Below are 26,020 nucleotides of genomic sequence, written 5' to 3'. Positions count from 1 at the left end.
TGTTTATTCTTAGGGTGTAGTTTTTGTTTAATGTTTTGTAGATCTGAACAATTTTTTGAAGATCATTGCCATGATTTTGCTAAGTGTTTGTGTTGATCTTTTGTATATGATGACATACTACTGGTCTGTAAGATTCCGCTTGTATGTTTGAATTACAATATGTTGCATGTGTTTAATTGCTTTTGGATAGGTGAAGCGAATGAGAAATGGTATTGTGCTCATGTGTGAACGTTTGTCTAAAAGGCGTGATAGCCTAGTTTGGACTGTTCATGAGGTGTACAATGCTTACCATTTTGTTTTCGCGTAAGCCCGAAGAATTTCATGCAATTTGTAACAAACAGAAATAAGTATGAAAATAATTTTTTGTATTGATAAAGCGCAAAGTCTTGTAATACAAGAGTACATAGGAAATACATTGCCTGTGAATGTTTGACCTACATGTAACACCTGCGCAGCTGCTGCGCGTTCCAGGTGCGTGGGACTAGAGTCCCATCAATTCTTTTGAGAGTATACGCCCCTTTGCCTAGGACTTCGTTTATGACATATGGTCCTTCCCATCTTGGCGCTAATTTGCCCGGTTTTTCAGCATTTGATGCTTCATTATCGCGTAAAACGAAATCACCCGGAACGAATGTGCATATGCGGACGCGCGCGTTGTAGTATTTTTCGAGTTTAGATTTGTACCTGGCCTCTGTGATAGCGGCATTCTCGCGCCGTTCTTCGAGGAGGTCTAGATCCAATCCTCGTTCTTGCTCATTATTCTATTTTTCCATGGCTAACATGCGTGGTGATGGTAAGCCAATCTCAGTTGGGATGACGGCTTCAGACCCATAGACTAGACTGAACGGAGTTTCGCCTGTGCTAGTCTTTGGCATTGTTCGATGCGCCCAGAGGATGCTGGGGAGTTCGTCAACCCACCCTCTGCGTGCTGTCCCTAGCCGTGCTTTTATGCCATCAACATTCTGTTTGTTTACACTTTCTACTTGACCATTCGCTTGTGGGTGCGCGACGGAGGCGAAATGATGCTCGATCTTCATTTCTTTGAACCATTTTTGAAGATCATCCGAGGCGAAGTTTGTGCCGTTGTCAGAGATAATGCGCAATGGCAATCCGAACCTGCAAATGATATGTTCCCATATAAATTTGCGAATGACCATTGCTGTGGTTGAAGCCAAGGCTTTAGCTTCCACCCATTTAGTGAAGTAATCGACCGCTACGATGATGAATTTTACTGCGCCTGGCGCATCAGGGAATGGGCCAACAAGATCGATGCCCCATTGTTGGAATGGCCAGGCGGATGTGACAGGCACTAGCGGATTTTTTGGTCGGAGTGTCTTTGGTGCATGGCGCTGACAAGCTGCGCATCTTCTTAATAAATCAACTGCGTCCATGTGCATTCCTGGCCAGTAGTATCCGGCGTTCATTATTTTTGCTACGACCATGCGTGGTCCCGCGTGAATTCCACATAAACCTTCGTGGATTTCTCTGACCAGGTATTGAGCATCTGTTTTGTCGACACAGCATAGTAATGGTCCCATGAATGACTTTCGATAAAGGACGCCATCTGCCATTTCGTAATTTATCGCTTTGTGTTGGAGTTTTCGCGCTTCTGCTTTTCCTTCCGGGAGTTTCCCGTGTTGTAGGTATAAGATGATCGGAGACATCCAGGATGGATTACCGACCTCTATAACGTTCACTTGCTTGAGATGGATTGAAGGGTTAGACAGTACTTCTATGCGCACTTCTTTTGCTAGGTGTTTGAAGCTGGTAGCGGCTAATTTACTAAGCGCGTCTGCGTGCTTATTTTCGCTTCTGTTGATATGTTTAACCCTGAATGTCTGGAATTGGCTGATTAGCATCCGTGTTTGTTCAAGGTATAATGCCATAGCTTCACCTTTTGCATCGTAGTGACCGTTAACTTGCTCGGCTACAAGCTTTGAATCAACATTGGCCTCGAGGTTCCTTGCCCCCATTTTGAGCGCTAAATGAAGTCCCGCTAAAAATGCTTCGTATTCAGCCTCATTGTTGGTACTTTGGAAATCTAAGCGTATGGCATATGTGAGCTCATGATTGTCTGGACTGACTAATCGGAGGCCTGCTCCTGCTCCGTCATCGTTGGAAGCGCCATCTGTGTGCAAGGTCCAGACTCTGTCATCGAAAACAGGTGTAGGATTCTGGATTGCCTCGCATTCTTGTACTTTATCGATGGGCACTTCAGTAGCAAAGTCTGCTAGTACTTGCCCTTTAATTGCTGGTCTTGGCTTGTAGAAGATATTGTATCCTCCCAGCTCGATAACCCATTTAGCCAATCTTCCCGCTACATCGGGTTTTGATAAGATTTGGCCTAAATGATAATTTGTGAGAACCGTGATGACGTGGCCCGAGAAATACCTGCGCAAGCGCCGAGATGCATGCACTAGTGCTAGAACCAATTTTTCTATCATTGAGTAACGAGTTTCTGGGCCGGTGAGCATTTTTGTCACACCCCGATCTCCACGTGTAACCGGTGGGCCCGGTGTGGGGTATGGTGACGTAGTTGGCATCGTCATAGACAAACAACACAATATAATAATGCACAGCGGAAGCAGAAATAGATTCATTTCAACTTTAATTAAAATGCAATAATAAATATCACAAGTAGTTGAAACGGATCCACAGGCGGATCAAATAAAATAAGATAATTGTTCAACAGTTTATTGTCGTCCGAGCTTGCGAGACTATTGTGGACGCTCTTAGGAAACAGCCAGCCTAGTACGTATAGTACCTGCACTTAACCTTTTGGGAAAATACGTCAGTTTACACTGGTAAATACAAATTAACTGACTCATTTTGAAAATGATTGAAAATTGATTTAAATGCACATGGCATTAATATTTTTATTAACTTGGGATAATTATGCAATATAAACTTGTGAACGAATTACATGCTACTCGTACGTTTGGTAGCCCGGGATCTTGTCTGGGTTAAAGATTAAATGACACACCACATTAAAGAGTTATAAACGACGGGTGTACGCCTACACCCCGTGCTCTGGTCGTGGCCATCTCGTAAGATAATGCCAAGGATATCCGGGACACGGTCAATAACCCCCCAAATGCTTAAAGTAAAACAAGACTGATTAAACGAGCCGGGCAAACTATTCCAATTGCATACCCAAGGGCGCAAGATTTGAACGCTCGATCAAGCGGTATTCTATATACCGTACCCCAAGCCCGTATAGGGAAAATAAGTCAAAATGTATTTACCTGAGTAAGTATGAATCACAATTGGTAAGTGTAGATAGCTTTTACTGGGCCTCCTATTCTGGAACAAAGGTTTATAATAACCTATTAGATTCCTAACGGATCTTTATTTAAGCCTAAGCTTAGACCGGTTAGTTTTAAGGACGATACGGTACAAGCGCACGATTAAGCGAAAGACCGGATAGAGTGTGATTTAGTCCCGACAAGCTTGAATACTTGTTTAATATGGGTATACTAAATACATTCTGGATTTTGAGATAAAAATGATAACGTTTGACCCGTTTCGGTCAATTTACGCAAACTAGTTACGTAAACCGAACCGAGCGCTAAAGAGCGTTTCGGGTAACCAAAAGAGTCATATGCAAGTTCCCTGAGATAATATGCTTTAAATATGATATAATATCAGCAAGTTATGTCCTATTATGCCCCGAATGTATTTAAACTCAATTTACGCCTCATAAGGGCATTTTGGTCATTTAAAAGATTATAAAAGAGTTAAATTAGAAATCTGAGTTACAGGTCTGATTTATACAGTAAATATACTTAGTTTGACATGTTATAATAGTAGGGTATGACCCGTATACAAAACTTATCATTTAAAATCAAACCATGCACCGTAGGGGTATTTTAGTAATTTCACAAGGGCTAAAAATGTCAAAACTGGAAATCTGAGTTCAAAAACTTATACTTACTGTTATTATATGAAAATATGCTAAACACATCAGTAGGTATGAATCTTATATGTTTAATATGTGTATAACGCATACTATGCGTTAAAAACGCTAAAAATGCGATTTAGAGCCGTTTCCGGGTTTTCAAAACAAAACTGAGATTTTTATATTTCCAGAATGCTCAAAATAATTTATTTAACAAATAAAATCAGTAGAAAAAGGTTTGGGGTCAAAAGGATGTATAAAACTCATTTTATGGCTTAAACGATCAAAACCGGCATTAACCGAATCGACTTAGCGACGTATGATCCGATCAGCCAAAAATTAAATAAAAATCTTCAAAAATCCCAGAATATTATATAACATCAGTGGGTAAAAATTTTTATATAGAAAAGTGTCCTTAAATAGGTTATACGCTAAATGCGCCGTTTATTTAACATAAAGATATAGTTTTACAATATCGGCCATAACTCAAAATCTGGACCACCAACTGATCTCAAATTTTCGGTGCAAGTTTATAAATTAGAAATAAAGATTTCTACTCTTTCACTTTTCCAAAAATCACGTTTTATATCAAAAAGGGCAAAATAGTCAACTTTTAAGCATAATCGGAAACATGCATATGAATCGGTTAAGCATAGACTCAAGATGTAAAAATTCCAGAAAGTTATACATAAATAAAAGTGGTCTAAAATAAACTCTAATACAGATCTCAAACATGCATGCGCGGATCCGAATCGAGAGTCAACGAAAAAGTCGTTTTATAGGACTTTTGGTTCCAATCCGGGTTTATACTAAAGATTGTCGAGTTGATTATGATAAACTACATTCTTATATTCATTATAAGTTATTTTTGATGATCAAACTAATTGCATGTCATCTACATTACCATTTATGCTATATTCCGCAAAAACGATTTCTGTTGACTTTTTAAGAACACCTTTGACTCGACAAATAGCATGCTTAGAGTGGGAATCAGAGAATGCCCTTTTGAGGGTTTGTTTCCCACATAAATACCAACTTATAAGTGGTTTCAATTTGAGAAATGACAGAGCCAAATTCGTTTAATCGAAAAGTCAAACTATATGAACCACGGTTTGACTTTTGGCTAATAATCAAAGCTAGAACGAATTAGAGAATGATACGAAGGCTTACAAAGGTCCTAATGTAGCTTAGATAACACTAGGAAGTGGCCTTGTCGATCAGATTGCTCCTGGAAAAGTCTTGAGAGTTCTTGCAAGCTTGTGGGTGTTCTTGTTACTATCACAAGTGCCTCAAAAATGAAAGATTGATCTGATTTATGGTGAATTCAGGAGTTGTAAGAGTGCACCAGGTGTCCTAGACATGCATGGCCATCTATTGGTGAGAATTGGAGGTGATCCCAGCTGTTTCCCACTCAAAAAAATGGACTAAACAGCCCCTGCTCGCAATCTGCTGCACCTGGGTTTATTGGCAGCTGCCAAACTTTGTTAATTATTGGCAGTTTTGGTCCCTGTCCTTGCACGCGAGGTTTTGGCTATGAATCTTGACTCGTAAACCCTCAAATCTGGTTTTTAAGAACCTTGGGACATTTACCAACATGGTAATGTCCTCGGATAACTTTGCGCTCACCCGAAAAGTCATGAAATTCGACGTTGACGCTTTTAACCCCTCAAGTACGGTTTTGGCCATAACTTTCTCATACGATAACGAAACTTCATGAAATTTTTACCACATATTCTAGTGAGTATATTTTAGCATTACAAAGCTTCGGGTCTGCCAAAAGTTCACTCAGAGGTATAAATTCAACATATTGACACTTTTAGCCCCTATAGTTTGTAATTCCTCACTTTTGTGCAATTTCCGCTTCGTATGATCCATGATCCATCCGTTTAAGGTTATAAACATTATGTAGGGTTATTATAGAGTCTATTTATCCATTGTTGACACTTTGGACCCTTACGTTCCATAGTTTTCACCGTTTGTCAACTTTAGTCCCTCTAAAGTTTATTTTCACATACCGGAAGTCTATGACACGTGTCAATGCATTATTGGACGTAAATTTTCGAGGTGTTACATCCTCACCCCCTTAAAAGAAATCTCGACCTCGAGATTTACTGAAACAAATGAGGATATTTTTCTTTCATCGTGGATTCCACTTCCCACGTATATTCGGGACCTCTACGGGCATCCCACTTGACCTTAACAATAGGTATGTACTTTCTTCGGAGCTTCTTAACCTGTCGATCCTCAATCGACAACGGTTTTTCCACGAACTTCAAACTCTCATCTATGTGTATATCCGTATGCGGTATAACCAGTGATTCGTCAGCGAAACACTTCTTCAAATTACAGATGTGGAACACATTATGAATAGCGCTAAGTTCTTCAGGCAAGTTTAACTTGTAAGCAACTGCTCCGACACGTTCGATGATCTCGAAAGGTCCTATGTATCTCGGGCTTAGCTTGCCTTTCTTACCAAATCGCATCACCCCCTTCCAGGGTGATACTTTAAGCAACACCTTATCACCTACTTCGAAGTGAAAATCTTTGCGCTTAGGATCCGCATAACTCTTCTGCCTATCCCTGGCAGCTTTCAAACGATCGCGAATCTGAACGATCTTGTCCGTCGTCTCAAAAACAATTTCTGATCCTGATAGTTGGACATCTCCAACTTCTGCCCAACAGATGGGCGATCTACAATTTCTACCATATAAGGCCTCGAAAGGCGCAGCTTTTATGCTGAAGTGGTAGCTATTGTTGTAGGAGAATTCAATCAGTGGTAGGTTCTTATCCCAACTACCACCCAAGTCGATCGCACATGCACGCAGCATGTCTTCCAAAGTTTGAATAGTACGCTCACTCTGACCATCGGTCTGAGGATGATAAGCCGTACTAAAATTCAAACGAGTGCCCAATGATTGTTGGAAACTTTTCCAAAAATGCGACGTATATCTAGTATCTCTATCGGAGATAATAGATATAGGTATACCATGTAGCGCTACAATCTTATCGACATATAATTGAGCGAACATATCGGAGTTATACGTCTCCTTGATGGGTAGAAAATGAGCTGACTTCGTCAGTCTATCTACTATGACCCATATGGTATCATTTCCTTTTCTCGTCCTTGGTAACTTGGTGATGAAATCCATTGTCACCATTTCCCACTTCCACTTGGGAATTTCAGGTTGTTGAAGTAAACCTGACGGCTTCTGATGCTCAGCTTTGACTTGCGCACAAGTCAAACATTTAGCTACATGCTCAGCTACAGACTTTTTCAAACCAATCCACCAGTAGTTTGCTTTTAGATCCTGGTACATCTTATCAGCTCCAGGATGAACGGAATATTTAGAGCTGTGGGCTTCCTGGAGGATAACATCCCGAAGTCCTCCATAAACTGGAACCCATATTCGTCCGTTCAGTCGTAGCATTCCATCTTTGTCGTAGGATAACTGCTCCTCAGTTACTCCTAATTTCTCTTCAGGATAGTTAGCTTCCAACACAGCTTCCTTCTGTGCAGCTAACACCCTTTCGTTCAAATTATTCCTTATTTCAATGCGCTTGGCATTGATTCTGATCGGTTTCACCCTTTCCTTTCTGCTTAAGGCGTCGGCAACTACATTTGCCTTGCCTGGATGGTATCTTATCTCACAGTCGTAATCATTTAGAGTTTCCATCCATCGCCTTTGTCGCATGTTCAATTCCTTCTGATTGAACAAGTGTTGAAGACTCTTGTGATCTGAATATATTATACACTTGGTTCCATACAAGTAATGTCTCCATAGCTTCAAAGCAAATACAACTGCACCCAGTTCCAAATCGTGGGTGGTGTAGTTCTTCTCGTGCACCTTTAACTGTCGAAAAGCGTAGGCAATGACTTTGCCTCTCTGCATGAGTACACAGCCCATACCAGTATGTGACGCATCACAGTACACCACAAATTCTTCTATACCATCGGGCAATGTCAACACTGGCGCATTGCTCAACTTCTTCTTCAGGATGTCGAAGGATTCTTGCTGCTTAGGGCCCCAATCGAACTTAATCTTCTTACGAGTCAACGAAGTTAGGGGCGCAGCAATCCTCGAAAAGTTCTCGATAAATCGCCTATAATAGCCTGCCAATCCGAGGAAACTGCGAATCTCGGTAGGCGTCTTCGGTTCTTGCCAATTCATGACTGCTTCTACCTTTGCGGGATCTACTTGGATACCACGCTCACTTACCACATGTCCAAGGAATTGGACTTCTCGAAGCCAAAATTCGCACTTCGAAAATTTGGCATAAAGTTTCTCATGATACAGAAGTTTGAGAATACAACGAAGGTGTTTCTCATGGTCAGCTTGGCTCTTCGAGTAGATAAGGATGTCGTCAATAAAGACGATGACGAATTTATCTAGATAAGGCTTGCAGACACGGTTCATGAGATCCATGAACGCGGCTGGTGCGTTAGTGAGCCCAAAAGGCATCACTAGGAACTCGTAATGTCCATAACGAGTCCTAAACGCTGTCTTGTATACGTCTTCCTCCTTGACCTTCAACTGGTGATAACCTGACCTCAGGTCGATTTTTGAGAAATAGCTTGCTCCTTGCAACTGATCGAACAGATCGTCGATCCTGGGTAACGGATATCTATTCTTAATAGTGACCTTGTTAAGCTCGCGGTAATCGATGCACAGACGCATCGATCCATCCTTCTTTTTAACGAACAAGATTGGCGCTCCCCAAGGAGACGAGCTAGGTCTAATAAAACCTTTTGCTAACAGATCATCCAACTACGCCCTTAACTCCTTCATCTCCGTTGGTGCCAATCTATATGGTGCTCTTGCTACAGGCGCTGCACCCGGGATGATGTCTATCTGAAACTCCACTTGCCTATCCGGTGGCAAACCGGGTAGTTCTTCAGGGAATACTTCAGGATATTCCGAGATAACAGGGATATCTTCAATCCTTGGCTTCGGCTCATCAATGGTAACTTGTGCCATATAGATGACACATCCCTTCTGCAGGCATCTGGATGCCTTGAGCATGGAAACTTGCTCCGGCAATCCATGCTGGGTATCCCCTTGGATAGTAAGTGACTCACCAGACGGAGTCTTAACTACCACTTGCTTTCTGTTACATACAATCTGGGCTTGGTTACGCGATAACCAATCCATGCCTATCACTATATCGAATCCAGCTAGCTTAAAGGGAAGCAAGGATAACGGGAATGAATGATTCCTAATGGATATAACACATCCATCTAAAACAGTCGAGGCGGTTTCTATGGTTCCATCGGCTAATTCCACCTCATACTTCACACTTAAGGTTTTAACAGGTAGGTTTAACAACTTACAGAACTTATCATCTACAAATGATTTATCTGCTCCTGAATCAAATAGTAGAACTCTAGCAAAAACATCATTTACAAGAAAAGTACCTGTAATGACGTTGTCGTCCTGAACTGCTTCCTTTGCGTCCATTTTGAAGACTCTTGCATTGGTCTTCTTTCCCTCATCGGCTTTCTTAGCATTCTTTGGGCAATTAGGTCGGATGTGCCCTTTCTCATTGCAACCATAACAAGTTGCGTCCTTAAGTTTCTTACAATCTAATGCCTTATGATCCGGGGACTTACAAATCCCACATAATTTCTGCTGAGATTGAGATCTAGACTCCTGCCTGCATCTCCCAAAATGATGCTTCCTACAAACCTTGCACCTGGGTTTCTCACCCGACTGATGATCTCCCTTCTTGAATCCCGACCCTTTCCTATGGTCGTTGTTCCCTCGGTGTCGTTTCTCCGATCTTCGTGAGGTGTCATCCTCACGTTTCCTCTTGTTTTCCTCCGAGCTCTTAAGGGCTCTCAGCCTGACTACATCCTGAGTGAGTGAGTGAGAGAGATAGATCAGCTACTGATCTGAACGTCGTAGGCCTTGATGCCTTAACGCTCGCTTTGATCTCTGGTGCCAAACCCCCAATAAAACGGGCAATCCTTCGTGGCTCTGGGGTCACCAAATATGGCACTATTCGAGATAAGGTGTTGAATGTGGTGAGATATGCCTGACAGTCGAGGTTCTTCATTACCAGGGATACGAAATCTGATTCGATCCTTTCGACTTCGTGTTGAGGGCAGAAATTTTCTTTGATCAGGGCTACAAACTGATCCCATGACATATCGTACAGTGTGGCCTTACCGGCAGCTTGTAGGAGCGATTTCCACCATGCTAGAGCATCTCCTTTAAACGACTGGGACACGTACTTCACAACGTCCCTATCAGCACACCCGCTGATATCAACGACCGTATCCATCTCATCTAACCACGTCATGCAGTCAACTGCTCCTTTTTCCCCAGTAAAATCTCTGGGTTTGCATGAAACGAAATATTTATACGTACAGGACTTGCTGTGCGTTTCATGCTTCTGCTTGATCTCCTGTTTCGGTACACTGCTGTGGTTGGAGGAGTGATTATCCTCATCGTTCTTCTTCGGCTCATCTTTCTTTGATACATCATTCTTAGAGGGCGGCTTGCTATGAGCCTCTGAATGATTCTTGGATTTGGAACGTTGTACAGTTCGGGTCCTACTTCGAGTCCCGCTCGATTCCCTGAATTGCCTATCCATTGCCTTGGCGACAGCATTTTCTACCAATGCTTGCAGTTCCGCACCAGTTACGTGAATCTTTGTGTTATCTGGGTGTTCCCCTGAACGACTGTTTGTTTCTTCCGATTTTGCCATGTAGCTTTAAGCTACATAAAGTAAGGACAAGGTCTATTTAGAAACCTAACAGTATTATCGTTCTTGACGATTTATTAACCATGGTAATAATAGCCATAATAGTTAATTTATTTAATTTCATTCAGCACTTTTAACAGCATTTTTATCATGGAATGAAATATATATCTTGGCACAATAGGCCTTGTCACTTGGACAAATTTCTAAATTCTAAATTTAGATTTTTATAGGATTAAAATTTGTATAATTAAACAAATGATCCCTTGCTTGGCAGGGAGTTATAAACCACAACTGCCTTTTTTTTGTTTTATATGACATAGTCATAACCCGTAGGTATCAAGTCATTACCCGACTTGTATACAGATATAATCTGTAGATAATTTGTTAAAAGGGTGGCTTGTGTAATTTTACGGATCACGCTTAGCCAAGAATGTTAACATGTTTACAGATGTTAGCAGGGATTTGAATCTTTTTAACCAGGTTTTACCATATTGGCCAGGCCTGTTAATAAGACATTCAAGCTAGGTTTTACCTTCTTAAGATTCTTATTAAATGGTAAATCAAAATAATAATTGATATTTTTCATTTATTTGAATATTATATTCATGCACATAGATAAAATGAAAGCTTAAATTAACCATTTTAAATAAAGTAAACTAGTACAACTTTGCCCTAAACGGGACTTTCCTCAAATAGCATGCCCACGCAGGGGCTAAACCAAATAACAACAAAACAAAACAAACAAACAGACAAAACAAACCCACGCAGGGGTTAACAGAAACAACATACCCACGCAGGGGTAGAACAAGAGAAATATACCCACGCAGGGGTAGAATACAGGAATAAATGTCCTCGCAGGGACATGAGTAAATGAGCTAACAAACAAAGGATTTAATAATCCTTCTTACCCTTACCCTTGATCAAGTCAACCATCTTCTTAAACATTCCGCGGTTGTGTCGGCGATCTTCTCGCATTTCCTGTCGCAACTCACGCCGCACGTCGTTTATCCCTTGCAGGATTTCTTGGACTTGCGGTGGCGACATCATTGGTGCCGGCGGCGGTAGCTGATACTGCTGTGGCTGAGAAGGCTGTGGCTGCTGGTATCCCTGCGGTGGGTATCCAAAAGTAGATTGCCCCGTAGCCCAGGGACCTCCAAAAACACTCTCCTGATTGAGAGGGTTGTAGCCTGAAGCTATCCAGTAGGGATCCCCTGTATAGTCATATCCTGGGGGAAAAAGTCGGCTCGAAAGGGTTGAACTGTGCTGCGCTAGCATACGCAGGGATTGGCTCTCCAAAGTTCTGCGGTGGCAGTGGCGCAATAGGCACAGAAGTAACCTCTGAGACGGGATGCGGAGACTCTCCCATCTCTGACTCCTCGTGGAGCGGCGAGTAGCGGCTGCTACCAACATACGGAGGGGTGCCAATGCGAATCCCTCCTCGCGTAGACATACGCGCGTTCCTCCTTGGCCTCTGAGGCGGAGGAGTCAAAACCGGTGGTGGTGGCGGCGGCGGAGTGACCACGTCGCGCCAGAATCCCTCAGAAGGATCCTGCTGCTGCTGAGGCGGCTGCTGAAGCTGCTGCTGGGAGTGATGCTGCGAGTGCACGGGGGAGCTGTGGTAGGACTGGTGCATGGGGGAGTTATGGTAGCTAGGGGTATACACCCAGTCGTGCTGCTTAAACCTCTCCTCGTAGCTGCCAACACCATTGTAGGGTGATCCCCTGAACGGTGACCCATCAGATATCTCAATGGGGTGGTTCGGCGTGCCGGACGGTGGCATGGAGGGATCGGTGTCCTCATCAACCTCCATCTCATTGCCACCCGAGAAGTGGTCTTCAGGTCCGAGTGGGTTATGACCCACTGGTTCTTCTAAGTAGGCATCAGGGTTGTACAGGCCCTGATAAACGGGTGCTGGGTAGTCATAAGGTGACTGGGGTAGAGGGATGAAGGATCCATGGGAGTCGTGGGGCCCATTTTCAGAGTGAGGCTCAAAAGAGTGGGGTAGGGAAGGTGAGGTACTCAGTGAGTGCCTGGCGGGTTCAGCGAACGATCTCCAAAGGTCGTGGGCAGCAGTGTTGTGGGATGCTGATGGGGTTCGCCTATGCGAAGGCCCTGCTTCGTGATCATGGGAGGTTGCGAATCCTCCTCGTCCCCTTCCTCGTACGCGTGGCGGCATTTTGAACCTGTCAAAAATCAAACAAGTTGCACAACAAAAATATATATGAGACAATGCTAAAAATAAAAATAAACGAAATTTCGAACATTTCCTAAGTTCTTTGTCTAGACTCGAAAATCGAGGAATGTGCAATTGTGTAACTGAGATTAAACACAAAAGACTAGTGTTTAATTCACTCAGCGCTGGCTCTGATACCAACCTGTCACATCCCGATCTCCACGTGTCACCGGTGGGCCCGGTGTGGGGTATGGTGACGTAGTTGGCATCGTCATAGACAAACAACACAATATAATAATGCACAGCGGAAGTAGAAATAGATTCATTTCAACTTTAATTAAAATGCAATAATAAATATCACAAGTAGTTGAAATGGATCCACAGGCGGATCAAATAAAATAAGATAATTGTTCAACAGTTTATTGTCGTCCGAGCTTGCGAGACTATTGTGGACGCTCTTAGGAAACAGCCAGCCTAGTACGTATAGTACCTGCACTTAACCTTTTGGGAAAATACGTCAGTTTACACTGGTAAATACAAATTAACTGACTCATTTTGAAAATGATTGAAAATTGATTTAAATGCACATGGCATAAATATTTTTATTAACTTGGGATAATTATGCAATATAAACTTGTGAACGAATTACATGCTACTCGTACGTTTGGTAGCCCGGGATCTTGTCCGGGTTAAAGATTAAATGACACACCACATTAAAGAGTTATACACGACGGGTGTACGCCTACACCCCGTGCTCTGGTCGTGGCCATCTCGTAAGATAATGCCAAGGATATCCGGGACACGGTCAATAACCCCCCAAATGCTTAAAGTAAAACAAGACTGTTTAAACGAGCCGGACAAACTATTCCAATTGCATACCCAAGGGCGCAAGATTTGAACGCTCGATCAAGCGGTACTCTATATACCGTACCCCAAGCCCGTATAGGGAAAATAAGTCAAAATGTATTTACCTGAGTAAGTATGAATCACAATTGGTAAGTGTAGATAGCTTTTACTGGGCCTCCTATTCTGGAACAAAGGTTTATAATAACCTATTAGATTCCTAACGGGTCTTTATTTAAGCCTAAGCTTAGACCGGTTAGTTTTAAGGACGATACGGTACAAGCGCACGATTAAGCGAAAGACCGGATAGAGTGTGATTTAGTCCCGACAAGCTTGAATACTTGTTTAATATGGGTATACTAAATACATTCTGGATTTTGAGATAAAAATGATAACGTTTGACCCGTTTCGGTCAATTTACGCAAACTAGTTACGTAAACCGAACCGAGCGCTAAAGAGCGTTTCGGGTAACCAAAAGAGTCATATGCAAGTTCCCTGAGATAATATTCTTTAAATATGATATAATATCAGCAAGTTATGTCCTATTATGCCCCGAATGTATTTAAACTCAATTTACGCCTCATAAGGGCATTTTGGTCATTTAAAAGATTATAAAAGAGTTAAATTAGAAATATGAGTTACAGGTCTGATTTATACAGTAAATATACTTAGTTTGACATGTTATAACAGTAGGGTATGACCCGTATACAAAACTTATCATTTAAAATCAAACCATGCACCGTAGGGGTATTTTAGTAATTTCACAAGGGCTAAAAATGTCAAAACTGGAAATCTGAGTTCAAAAACTTATACTTACTGTTATTATATGAAAATATGCTAAACACATCAGTAGGTATGAATCTTATATGTTTAATATGTGTATAACGCATACTATGCGTTAAAAACGCTAAAAATGCGATTTAGAGCCGTTTCCGGGTTTTCAAAAGAAAGCTGAGATTTTTATATTTCCAGAATGCTCAAAATAATTTATTTAACACATAAAATCAGTAGAAAAAGGTTTGGGGTCAAAAGGATGTATAAAACTCATTTTATGGCTTAAACGGTCAAAACCGGCATTAACCGAATCGACTTAGCGACGTATGATCCGATCAGCCAAAAATTAAATAAAAATCTTCAAAAATCCCAGAATATTATATAACATCAGTGGGTAAAAAGTTTTATATCGAAAAGTGGCCTTAAATAGGTTATACGCTAAATGCGCCGTTTATTTAACATAAAGATATAGTTTTACGATATCGGCCATAACTCAAAATCTGGACCACCAACTGATCTCAAATTTTCGGTGCAAGTTTATAAATTAGAAATAAAGATTTCTACTCTTTAACTTTTCCAAAAATCACGTTTTATATCAAAAAGGGAAAAATAGTCAACTTTTAAGCATAATCGGAAACATGCATATGAATCGGTTAAGCATAGACTCAAGATGTAAAAATTCCAGAAAGTTATACATAAATAAAAGTGGTCTAAAATAAACTCTAATACAGATCTCAAACATGCATGCGCGGATCCGAATCGAGAGTCAACGAAAAAGTCGTTTTATAGGACTTTCGGTTCCAATCCGGGTTTATACTAAAGATTGTCGAGTTGATTATGATAAACTACATTCTTATATTCATTATAAGTTATTTTTGATGATCAAACTGATTGCATGTCGTCTACATTACCATTTATGCTATATTCCGCAAAAACGATTTCTGTTGACTTTTTAAGAACACCTTTGACTCGACAAATAGCATGCTTAGAGTGGGAATCAGAGAATGCCCTTTTGAGGGTTTGTTTCCCACATAAATACCAACTTATAAGTGGTTTCAATTTGAGAAATGACAGAGCCAAATTCGTTTAATCAAAAAGTCAAACTATATGAACCACGGTTTGACTTTTGGCTAATAATCAAAGCTAGAACGAATTAGAGAATGATATGAAGGCTTACAAAGGTCCTAATGAAGCTTAGATGACACTAGGAAGTGGCCTTGTCGATCAGATTGCTCCTGGAAAAGTCTTGAGAGTTCTTGCAAGCTTGTGGGTGTTCTTGTTACTATCACAAGTGCCTCAAAAATGAAAGATTGATCTGATTTATGGTGAATTCAGGAGTTGTAAGAGTGCACCAGGTGTCCTAGACATGCATGGCCATCTATTGGTGAGAATTAGAGGTGATCCCAGCTGTTTCCCACTCAAAAAAATGGACTAAACAGCCCCTGCTCGCAATCTGCTGCACCTGGGTTTATTGGCAGCTGCCAAACTTTGTTAATTATTGGCAGTTTTGGTCCCTGTCCTTGCACGCGAGGTTTTGGCTATGAATCTTGACTCGTAAACCCTCAAATCTGGTTTTTAAGAACCTTGGGACATTTACCAACATGGTAATGTCCTCGGATAACTTTGCGCTCACCCGAAAAGTCATGAAATTCGACGTTGACGCTTTTAACCCCTCAAGTACGGTTTTGGCCATAACTTTCTCATACGATAACGAAACTTCATGAAATTTTTACCACATATTCTAGTGAGTATATTTTAGCATTACAAAGCTTCGGGTCTGCCAAAAGTTCACTCAGAGGTATAAATTCAACATGTTGACACTTTTAGCCCCTATAGTTTGTAATTCCTCACTTTTGTGCAATTTCCGCTTCGTATGATCCATGATCCATCCGTTTAAGGTTATAAACATTATGTAGGGTTATTATAGAGTCTATTTATCCATTGTTGACACTTTGGACCCTTACGTTCCATAGTTTTCACCGTTTGTCAACTTTAGTCCCTCTGAAGTTTATTTTCACATACCGGAAGTCTATGACACGTGTCAATGCATTATTGGACGTAAATTTTCGAGGTGTTACAATTTTGCTGATATAGTAAATTGGAGTCTGAACGTTGTCTCGTTCTACCATCAATACTGCTCCTACCGCTACTTCCGCGGCTGATAGGTATAAGATCAATGGCTCTCTTTCTTTTGGCGCAGTCAGCATTGGTAGCTGAATTAAACATTCTTTCATTTGCTTGAATGCTGCTTCTGCTTCAGGCGTCCATTGAAAGAGGGTTTTCTTCCCGCAGTTTCGCAGCGTACTGATAAATGGGTAAGATTTAGCCGCGTGATTAGCCAAGAATCTGTTTAAGGCTGCTAAACATCTGGCGAGTCTTTGCATTTCTTTTATTGTTGCAGGTGAGGGCATTTGCTGGATAGCCTGTACTTTTTCTGGGTTTACTTTGAAGCCCTCTCTTGTTGTGACACCTGTGTCACCGCGACCATCAAACAAATACCAGGCCGATGAGATATTGTATTTCATACTTGGGATCTTGTATAAATATGTGTATCTTTTGCACATATCAATTCTTGTTCAATTTCAAACCCTACGACGCTTTCTGGAGAATTATACGCAAACTGGTGCGTAAACGTACTCATTTTAATGCGACAAATACTCCGGAACATCAACATATACTTAACATACATTAAATAACCTTCACATAACTTAGAAATACGTTTTGAAGGCTTTGGTATGGCAAAAGCAAGTTAATTCGCTTACAGGGATTAAACTTGACAAACTGCGAAAGTATGCCAATTTGAACTGTAACGAACATTCCGGAACAAGTCCATAAGTTAAGCATACCCTAAATACCCTTTACATAGCTTAGAAATAGGCTTTGAGGGGTTTGGTATGCTAAAACAAACTTTTGGATCATTCAGGGGCTAAAAGTGTCAAAAAGTGCACAAGTTTGCACTTTCGCGCATAACTTACGTTCTGAATACATCCGGACATCCAAAAATTTATGTAAGCATCCTTATATTATGCCTTAGTGTTTGGCATGAGAAAAATCCATTCGTCGCGTCAGTATGTGACGCATCACAGTACACCACAAATTCTTCTATACCATCGGGCAATGTCAACACTGGCGCATTGCTCAACTTCTTCTTCAGGATGTCGAAGGATTCTTGCTGCTTAGGGCCCCAATCGAACTTAATCTTCTTATGAGTCAACGAAGTTAGGGGCGCAGCAATCCTCGAAAAGTTCTCGATAAATCGCCTATAATAGCCTGCCAATCCGAGGAAACTGCGAATCTCGGTAGGCGTCTTCGGTTCTTGCCAATTCATGACTGCTTCTACCTTTGCGGGATCTACTTGGATACCACGCTCACTTACCACATGTCCAAGGAATTGGACTTCTCGAAGCCAAAATTCGCACTTCGAAAATTTGGCATAAAGTTTCTCATGATGCAGAAGTTTGAGAATACAACGAAGGTGTTTCTCATGGTCAGCTTGGCTCTTCGAGTAGATAAGGATGTCGTCAATAAAGACGATGACGAATTTATCTAGATAAGGCTTGCAGACACGGTTCATTAGATCCATGAACGCGGCTGGTGCGTTAGTGAGCCCAAAAGGCATCACTAGGAACTCGTAATGTCCATAACGAGTCCTAAACGCTGTCTTGTATACGTCTTCCTCCTTGACCTTCAACTGGTGATAACCTGACCTCAGGTCGATTTTTGAGAAATAGCTTGCTCCTTGCAACTGATCGAACAGATCGTCGATCCTGGGTAACGGATATCTATTCTTAATAGTGACCTTGTTAAGCTCGCGGTAATCGATGCACAGAGGCATCGATCCATCCTTCTTTTTAACGAACAAGATTGGCGCTCCCCAAGGAGACGAGCTAGGTCTAATAAAACCTTTTACTAACAGATCATCCAACTGCGCCCTCAACTCCTTCATCTCCGTTGGTGCCAATCTATATGGTGCTCTTGCTACAGGCGCTGCACTCGGAATGATGTCTATCCGAAACTCCACTTGCCTATCCGGTGGCAAACCGGGTAGTTCTTCAGGGAATACTTCAGGATATTCCGAGATAACAGGGATATCTTCAATCCTTGGCTTCGGCTCATCAATGGTAACTTGTGCCATATAGATGACACATCCCTTCTGCAGGCATCTGGATGCCTTGAGCATGGACACTTGCTCCGGCAATCCATGCTGGGTATCCCCTTGGATAGTAAGTGACTCACCAGACGGAGTCTTAACAACCACTTGCTTTCTGTTACATACAATCTGGGCTTGGTTACGCGATAACCAATCCATGCCTATCACTATATCGAATCCAGCTAGCTTAAAGGGAAGCAAGGATAACGGGAATGAATGATTCCTAATGGATATAACACATCCATCTAAAACAGTCGAGGCGGTTTCTATGGTTCCATCGGCTAATTCCACCTCATACTTCACACTTAAGGTTTTAACAGGTAGGTTTAACAACTTACAGAACTTATCATCTACAAATGATTTATCTGCTCCTGAATCAAATAGTAGAACTCTAGCAAAAACATCATTTACAAGAAAAGTACCTGTAATGACGTTGTCGTCCTGAACTGCTTCCTTTGCGTCCATTTTGAAGACTCTTGCATTGGTCTTCTTTCCCTCATCGGCTTTCTTAGCATTCTTTGGGCAATTAGGTCGGATGTGCCCTTTCTCATTGCAACCATAACAAGTTGCGTCCTTATGTTTCTTACAATCTAATGCCTTATGATCCGGGGACTTACAAATCCCACATAATTTCTGCTGAGATTGAGATCTAGACTCCTGCCTGCATCTCCCAAAATGATGCTTCCTACAAACCTTGCACCTGGGTTTCTCACCCCACTGATGATCTCCCTTCTTGAATCCCGACCCTTTCCTATGGTCGTTGTTCCCTCGGTGTCGTTTCTCCGATCTTCGTGAGGTGTCATCCTCACGTTTCCTCTTGTTTTCCTCCGAGCTCTTAAGGGCTCTCAGCCTGACTACATCCTGAGTGAGTGAGTGAGAGAGATAGATCAGCTACTGATCTGAACGTCGTAGGCCTTGATGCCTTAACGCTCGCTTTGATCTCTGGTGCCAAACCCCCAATAAAACGGGCAATCCTTCGTGGCTCTGGGGTCACCAAATATGGCACTATTCGAGATAAGGTGTTGAATGTGGTGAGATATGCCTGACAGTCGAGGTTCTTCATTACCAGGGATACGAAATCTGATTCGATCCTTTCGACTTCGTGTTGAGGGCAGAAATTTTCTTTGATCAGGGCTACAAACTGATCCCATGACATATCGTACAGTGTGGCCTTACCGGCAGCTTGTAGGAGCGATTTCCACCATGCTAGAGCATCTCCTTTAAACGACTGGGACACGTACTTCACAACGTCCCTATCAGCACACCCGCTGATATCAACGACCGTATCCATCTCATCTAACCACGTCATGCAGTCAACTGCTCCTTTTTCCCCAGTAAAATCTCTGGGTTTGCATGAAACGAAATATTTATACGTACAGGACTTGCTGTGCGTTTCATGCTTCTGCTTGATCTCCTGTTTCGGTACACTGCTGTGGTTGGAGGAGTGATTATCCTCATCGTTCTTCTTCGGCTCATCTTTCTTTGATACATCATTCTTAGAGGGCGGCTTGCTATGAGCCTCTGAATGATTCTTGGATTTGGAACGTTGTACAGTTCGGGTCCTACTTCGAGTCCCGCTCGATTCCCTGAATTGCCTATCCATTGCCTTGGCGACAGCATTTTCTACCAGTGCTTGCAGTTCCGCACCAGTTACGTGAATCTTTGTGTTATCTGGGTGTTCCCCTGAACGACTGTTTGTTTCTTCCGATTTTGCCATGTAGCTTTAAGCTACATAAAGTAAGGACAAGGTCTATTTAGAAACCTAACAGTATTATCGTTCTTGACGATTTATTAACCATGGTAATAATAGCCATAATAGTTAATTTATTTAATTTCATTCAGCACTTTTAACAGCATTTTTATCATGGAATGAAATATATATCTTGGCACAATAGGCCTAGTCACTTGGACAAATTTCTAAATTCTAAATTTAGATTTTTATAGGATTAAAATTTGTATAATTAAACAAATGATCCCTTGCTTGGCAGGGAGTTATAAACCACAACTGCCTTTTTTTTTGTTTTATATGACATAGTCATAACCCGTAGGTATCAAGTCATTACCCGACTTGTATACAGATATAATCTGTAGATAATTTATTAAAAGGGTGGCTTGTGTAATTTTACGGATCACGCTTAGCCAAGAATGTTAACATGTTTACAGATGTTAGCAGGGATTTGAATCTTTTTAACCAGGTTTTACCATATTGGCCAGGCCTGTTAATAAGACATTCAAGCTAGGTTTTACCTTCTTAAGATTCTTATTAAATGGTAAATCAAAATAATAATTGATATTTTTCATTTATTTGAATATTATATTCATGCACATAGATAAAATGAAAGCTTAAATTAACCATTTTAAATAAAGTAAACTAGTACAACTTTGCCCTAAACGGGACTTTCCTCAAATAGCATGCCCACGCAGAGGCTAAACCAAATAACAACAAAACAAAACAAACAAACAGACAAAACAAACCCACGCAGGGGTTAACAGAAACAACATACCCACGCAGGGGTAGAACAAGAGAAATATACCCACGCAGGGGTAGAATACAGGAATAAATGTCCTCGCAGGGACATGAGTAAATGAGCTAACAAACAAAGGATTTAATAATCCTTCTTACCCTTACCCTTGATCAAGTCAACCATCTTCTTAAACATTCCGCGGTTGTGTCGGTGATCTTCTCGCATTTCCTGTCGCAACTCACGCCGCACGTCGTTTATCCCTTGCAGGATTTCTTGGACTTGCGGTGGCGACATCATTGGTGCCGGCGGCGGTGGCTGATACTGCTGTGGCTGAGAAGGCTGTGGCTGCTGGTATCCCTGCGGTGGGTATCCAAAAGTAGATTGCCCCGTAGCCTAGGGACCTCCAAAAACACTCTCCTGATTGAGAGGGTTGTAGCCTGAAGCTATCCAGTAGGGATCCCCTGTATAGTCATATCCTGGGGGAAAAAGTCGGCTCGAAAGGGTTGAACTGTGCTGCGCTAGCATACGCAGGGATTGGCTCTCCAAAGTTCTGTGGTGGCAGTGGCGCAATAGGCGCAGAAGTAACCTCTGAGACGGGATGCGGAGACTCTCCCATCTCTGACTCCTCGTGGAGCGGCGAGTAGCGGCTGCTACCAACATACGGAGGGGTGCCAATGCGAATCCCTCCTCGCGTAGACATACGCGCGTTCCTCCTTGGCCTCTGAGGCGGAGGAGGCAAAACCGGTGGTGGTGGCGGCGGCGGAGTGACCACGTCGCGCCAGAATCCCTCAGAAGGATCCTGCTGCTGCTGAGGCGGCTGCTGAAGCTACTGCTGGGAGTGATGCTGCGAGTGCACGGGGGAGCTGTGGTAGGACTGGTGCATGGGGGAGTTATGGTAGCTAGGGGTATACACCCAGTCGTGCTGCTTAAACCTCTCCTCGTAGCTGCCAACACCATTGTAGGGTGATCCCCTGAACGGTGACCCATCAGATATCTCAATGGGGTGGTTCGGCGTGCTGGACGGTGGCATGGAGGGATCGGTGTCCTCATCAACCTCCATCTCATTGCCACCCGAGAAGTGGTCTTCAGGTCCGAGTGGGTTATGACCCACTGGTTCTTCTAAGTAGGCATCAGGGTTGTACAGGCCCTGATAAACGGGTGCTGGGTAGTCATAAGGTGACTGGGGTAGAGGGATGAAGGATCCATGGGAGTCGTGGGGCCCATTTTCAGAGTGAGGCTCAAAAGAGTGGGGTAGGGAAGGTGAGGTACTCAGTGAGTGCCTGGCGGGTTCAGCGAACGATCTCCAAAGGTCGTGGGCAACAGTGTTGTGGGATGCTGATGGGGTTCGCCTATGCGAAGGCCCTGCTTCGTGATCATGGGAGGTTGCGAATCCTCCTCGTCCCCTTCCTCGTACGCGTGGCGGCATTTTGAACCTGTCAAAAATCAAACAAGTTGCACAACAAAAATATATATGAGACAATGCTAAAAATAAAAATAAACGAAATTTCGAACATTTCCTAAGTTCTTTGTCTAGACTCGAAAATCGAGGAATGTGCAATTGTGTAACTGAGATTAAACACAAAAGACTAGTATTTAATTCACTCAGCGCTGGCTCTGATACCAACCTGTCACATCCCGATCTCCACGTGTCACCGGTGGGCCCGGTGTGGGGTATGGTGACGTAGTTGTTATCGTCATAGACAAACAACACAATATAATAATGCACAGCGGAAGCAGAAATAGATTCATTTCAACTTTAATTAAAATGCAATAATAAATATCACAAGTAGTTGAAACGGATCCACAGGCGGATCAAATAAAATAAGATAATTGTTCAACAGTTTATTGTCGTCCGAGCTTGCGAGACTATTGTGGACGCTCTTAGGAAACAGCCAGCCTAGTACGTATAGTACCTGCACTTAACCTTTTGGGAAAATACGTCAGTTTACACTGGTAAATACAAATTAACTGACTCATTTTGAAAATGATTGAAAATTGATTTAAATGCACATGGAATAAATATTTTTATTAACTTGGGATAATTATGCAATATAAACTTGTGAACGAATTACATGCTACTCGTACGTTTGGTAGCCCGGGATCTTGTCCGGGTTAAAGATTAAATGACACACCACATTAAAGAGTTATACACGACGGGTGTACGCCTACACCCCGTGCTCTGGTCGTGGCCATCTCGTAAGATAATGCCAAGGATATCCGGGACACGGTCAATAACCCCCCAAATGCTTAAAGTAAAACAAGACTGTTTAAACGAGCCGGACAAACTATTCCAATTGCATACCCAAGGGCGCAAGATTTGAACGCTCGATCAAGCGGTATTCTATATACCGTACCCCAAGCCCGTATAGGGAAAATAAGTCAAAATGTATTTACCTGAGTAAGTATGAATCACAATTGGTAAGTGTAGATAGCTTTTACTGGGCCTCCTATTCTGGAACAAAGGTTTATAATAACCTATTAGATTCCTAACGGGTCTTTATTTAAGCCTAAGCTTAGACCGGTTAGTTTTAAGGACGATACGGTACAAGCGCACGATTAAGCGAAAGACCGGATAGAGTGTGATTTAGTCCCGACAAGCTTGAATACTTGTTTAATATGGGTATACTAAATACATTCTGGATTTTGAGATAAAAATGATAACGTTTGACCCGTTTCGGTCAATTTGCGCAAACTAGTTACGTAAACCGAACCGAGCGCTAAAGAGCGTTTCGGGTAACCAAAAGAGTCATATGCAAGTTCCCTGAGATAATATGCTTTAAATATGATATAATATCAGCAAGTTATGTCCTATTATGCCCCGAATGTATTTAAACTCAATTTACGCCTCATAAGGGCATTTTGGTCATTTAAAAGATTATAAAAGAGTTAAATTAGAAATCTGAGTTACAGGTCTGATTTATACAGTAAATATACTTAGTTTGACATGTTATAACAGTAGGGTATGACCCGTATACAAAACTTATCATTTAAAATCAAACCATGCACCGTAGGGGTATTTTAGTAATTTCACAAGGGCTAAAAATGTCAAAACTGGAAATCTGAGTTCAAAAACTTATACTTACTGTTATTATATGAAAATATGCTAAACACATCAGTAGGTATGAATCTTATATGTTTAATATGTGTATAACGCATACTATGCGTTAAAAACGCTAAAAATGCAATTTAGAGCCGTTTCCGGGTTTTCAAAAGAAAGCTGAGATTTTTATATTTCCAGAATGCTCAAAATAATTTATTTAACAAATAAAATCAGTAGAAAAAGGTTTGGGGTCAAAAGGATGTATAAAACTCATTTTATGGCTTAAACGGTCAAAACCGGCATTAACCGAATCGACTTAGCGACGTATGATCCGATCAGCCAAAAATTAAATAAAAATCTTCAAAAATCCCAGAATATTATATAACATCAGTGGGTAAAAAGTTTTATATCGAAAAGTGGCCTTAAATAGGTTATACGCTAAATGCGCCGTTTATTTAACATAAAGATATAGTTTTACGATATCGGCCATAACTCAAAATCTGGACCACCAACTGATCTCAAATTTTCGGTGCAAGTTTATAAATTAGAAATAAAGATTTCTACTCTTTCACTTTTCCAAAAATCACGTTTTATATCAAAAAGGGCAAAATAGTCAACTTTTAAGCATAATCGGAAACATGCATATGAATCGGTTAAGCATAGACTCAAGATGTAAAAATTCCAGAAAGTTATACATAAATAAAAGTGGTCTAAAATAAACTCTAATACAGATCTCAAACATGCATGCGCGGATCCGAATCGAGAGTCAACGAAAAAGTCGTTTTATAGGACTTTCGGTTCCAATCCGGGTTTATACTAAAGATTGTCGAGTTGATTATGATAAACTACATTCTTATATTCATTATAAGTTATTTTTGATGATCAAACTGATTGCATGTCGTCTACATTACCATTTATGCTATATTCCGCAAAAACGATTTCTGTTGACTTTTTAAGAACACCTTTGACTCGACAAATAGCATGCTTAGAGTGGGAATCAGAGAATGCCCTTTTGAGGGTTTGTTTCCCACATAAATACCAACTTATAAGTGGTTTCAATTTGAGAAATGACAGAGCCAAATTCGTTTAATCGAAAAGTCAAACTATATGAACCACGGTTTGACTTTTGGCTAATAATCAAAGCTAGAACGAATTAGAGAATGATATGAAGGCTTACAAAGGTCCTAATGAAGCTTAGATAACACTAGGAAGTGGCCTTGTCGATCAGATTGCTCCTGGAAAAGTCTTGAGAGTTCTTGCAAGCTTGTGGGTGTTCTTGTTACTATCACAAGTGCCTCAAAAATGAAAGATTGATCTGATTTATGGTGAATTCAGGAGTTGTAAGAGTGCACCAGGTGTCCTAGACATGCATGGCCATCTATTGGTGAGAATTGGAGGTGATCCCAACTGTTTCCCACTCAAAAAAATGGACTAAACAGCCCCTGCTCGCAATCTGCTGCACCTGGGTTTATTGGCAGCTGCCAAACTTTGTTAATTATTGGCAGTTTTGGTCCCTGTCCTTGCACGCGAGGTTTTGGCTATGAATCTTGACTCGTAAACCCTCAAATCTGGTTTTTAAGAACCTTGGGACATTTACCAACATGGTAATGTCCTCGGATAACTTTGCGCTCACCCGAAAAGTCATGAAATTCGACGTTGACGCTTTTAACCCCTCAAGTACGGTTTTGGCCATAACTTTCTCATACGATAACGAAACTTCATGAAATTTTTACCACATATTCTAGTGAGTATATTTTAGCATTACAAAGCTTCGGGTCTGCCAAAAGTTCACTCAGAGGTATAAATTCAACATGTTGACACTTTTAGCCCCTATAGTTTGTAATTCCTCACTTTTGTGCAATTTCCGCTTCGTATGATCCATGATCCATCCGTTTAAGGTTATAAACATTATGTAGGGTTATTATAGAGTCTATTTATCCATTGTTGACACTTTGGACCCTTACGTTCCATA

General features: G+C 41.5%; 1 protein-coding gene across 1 annotated transcript; it reads right to left on the bottom strand.

Annotated features, from left to right (window-relative positions):
- Positions 1-761: 761 nt before the first annotated feature.
- Positions 762-2,474, bottom strand: LOC110892902 (protein NYNRIN-like). The gene has a single exon (XM_022140038.1). It carries the CDS (start codon positions 2,472-2,474, stop codon positions 762-764), a length of 1,713 nt encoding a protein of 570 aa, XP_021995730.1.
- Between the last annotated feature and the right edge of the window lie 23,546 nt (positions 2,475-26,020).

This window comes from Helianthus annuus, chromosome 12 (assembly GCF_002127325.2).
Source record: "Helianthus annuus cultivar XRQ/B chromosome 12, HanXRQr2.0-SUNRISE, whole genome shotgun sequence".
Classification (NCBI taxonomy): Eukaryota; Viridiplantae; Streptophyta; class Magnoliopsida; order Asterales; family Asteraceae; genus Helianthus; species Helianthus annuus.
The sequence above is the reverse complement of the archived record's forward strand: the minus strand, read 5'-3'. Positions and strand labels throughout refer to the sequence as shown.

Excerpts from the sequence above, each read along its gene's own strand:
- LOC110892902 (XM_022140038.1), bottom strand. The coding sequence starts at position 2,474 with ATGCTCACCGGCCCAGAAACTCGTTACTCAATGATAGAAAAATTGGTT.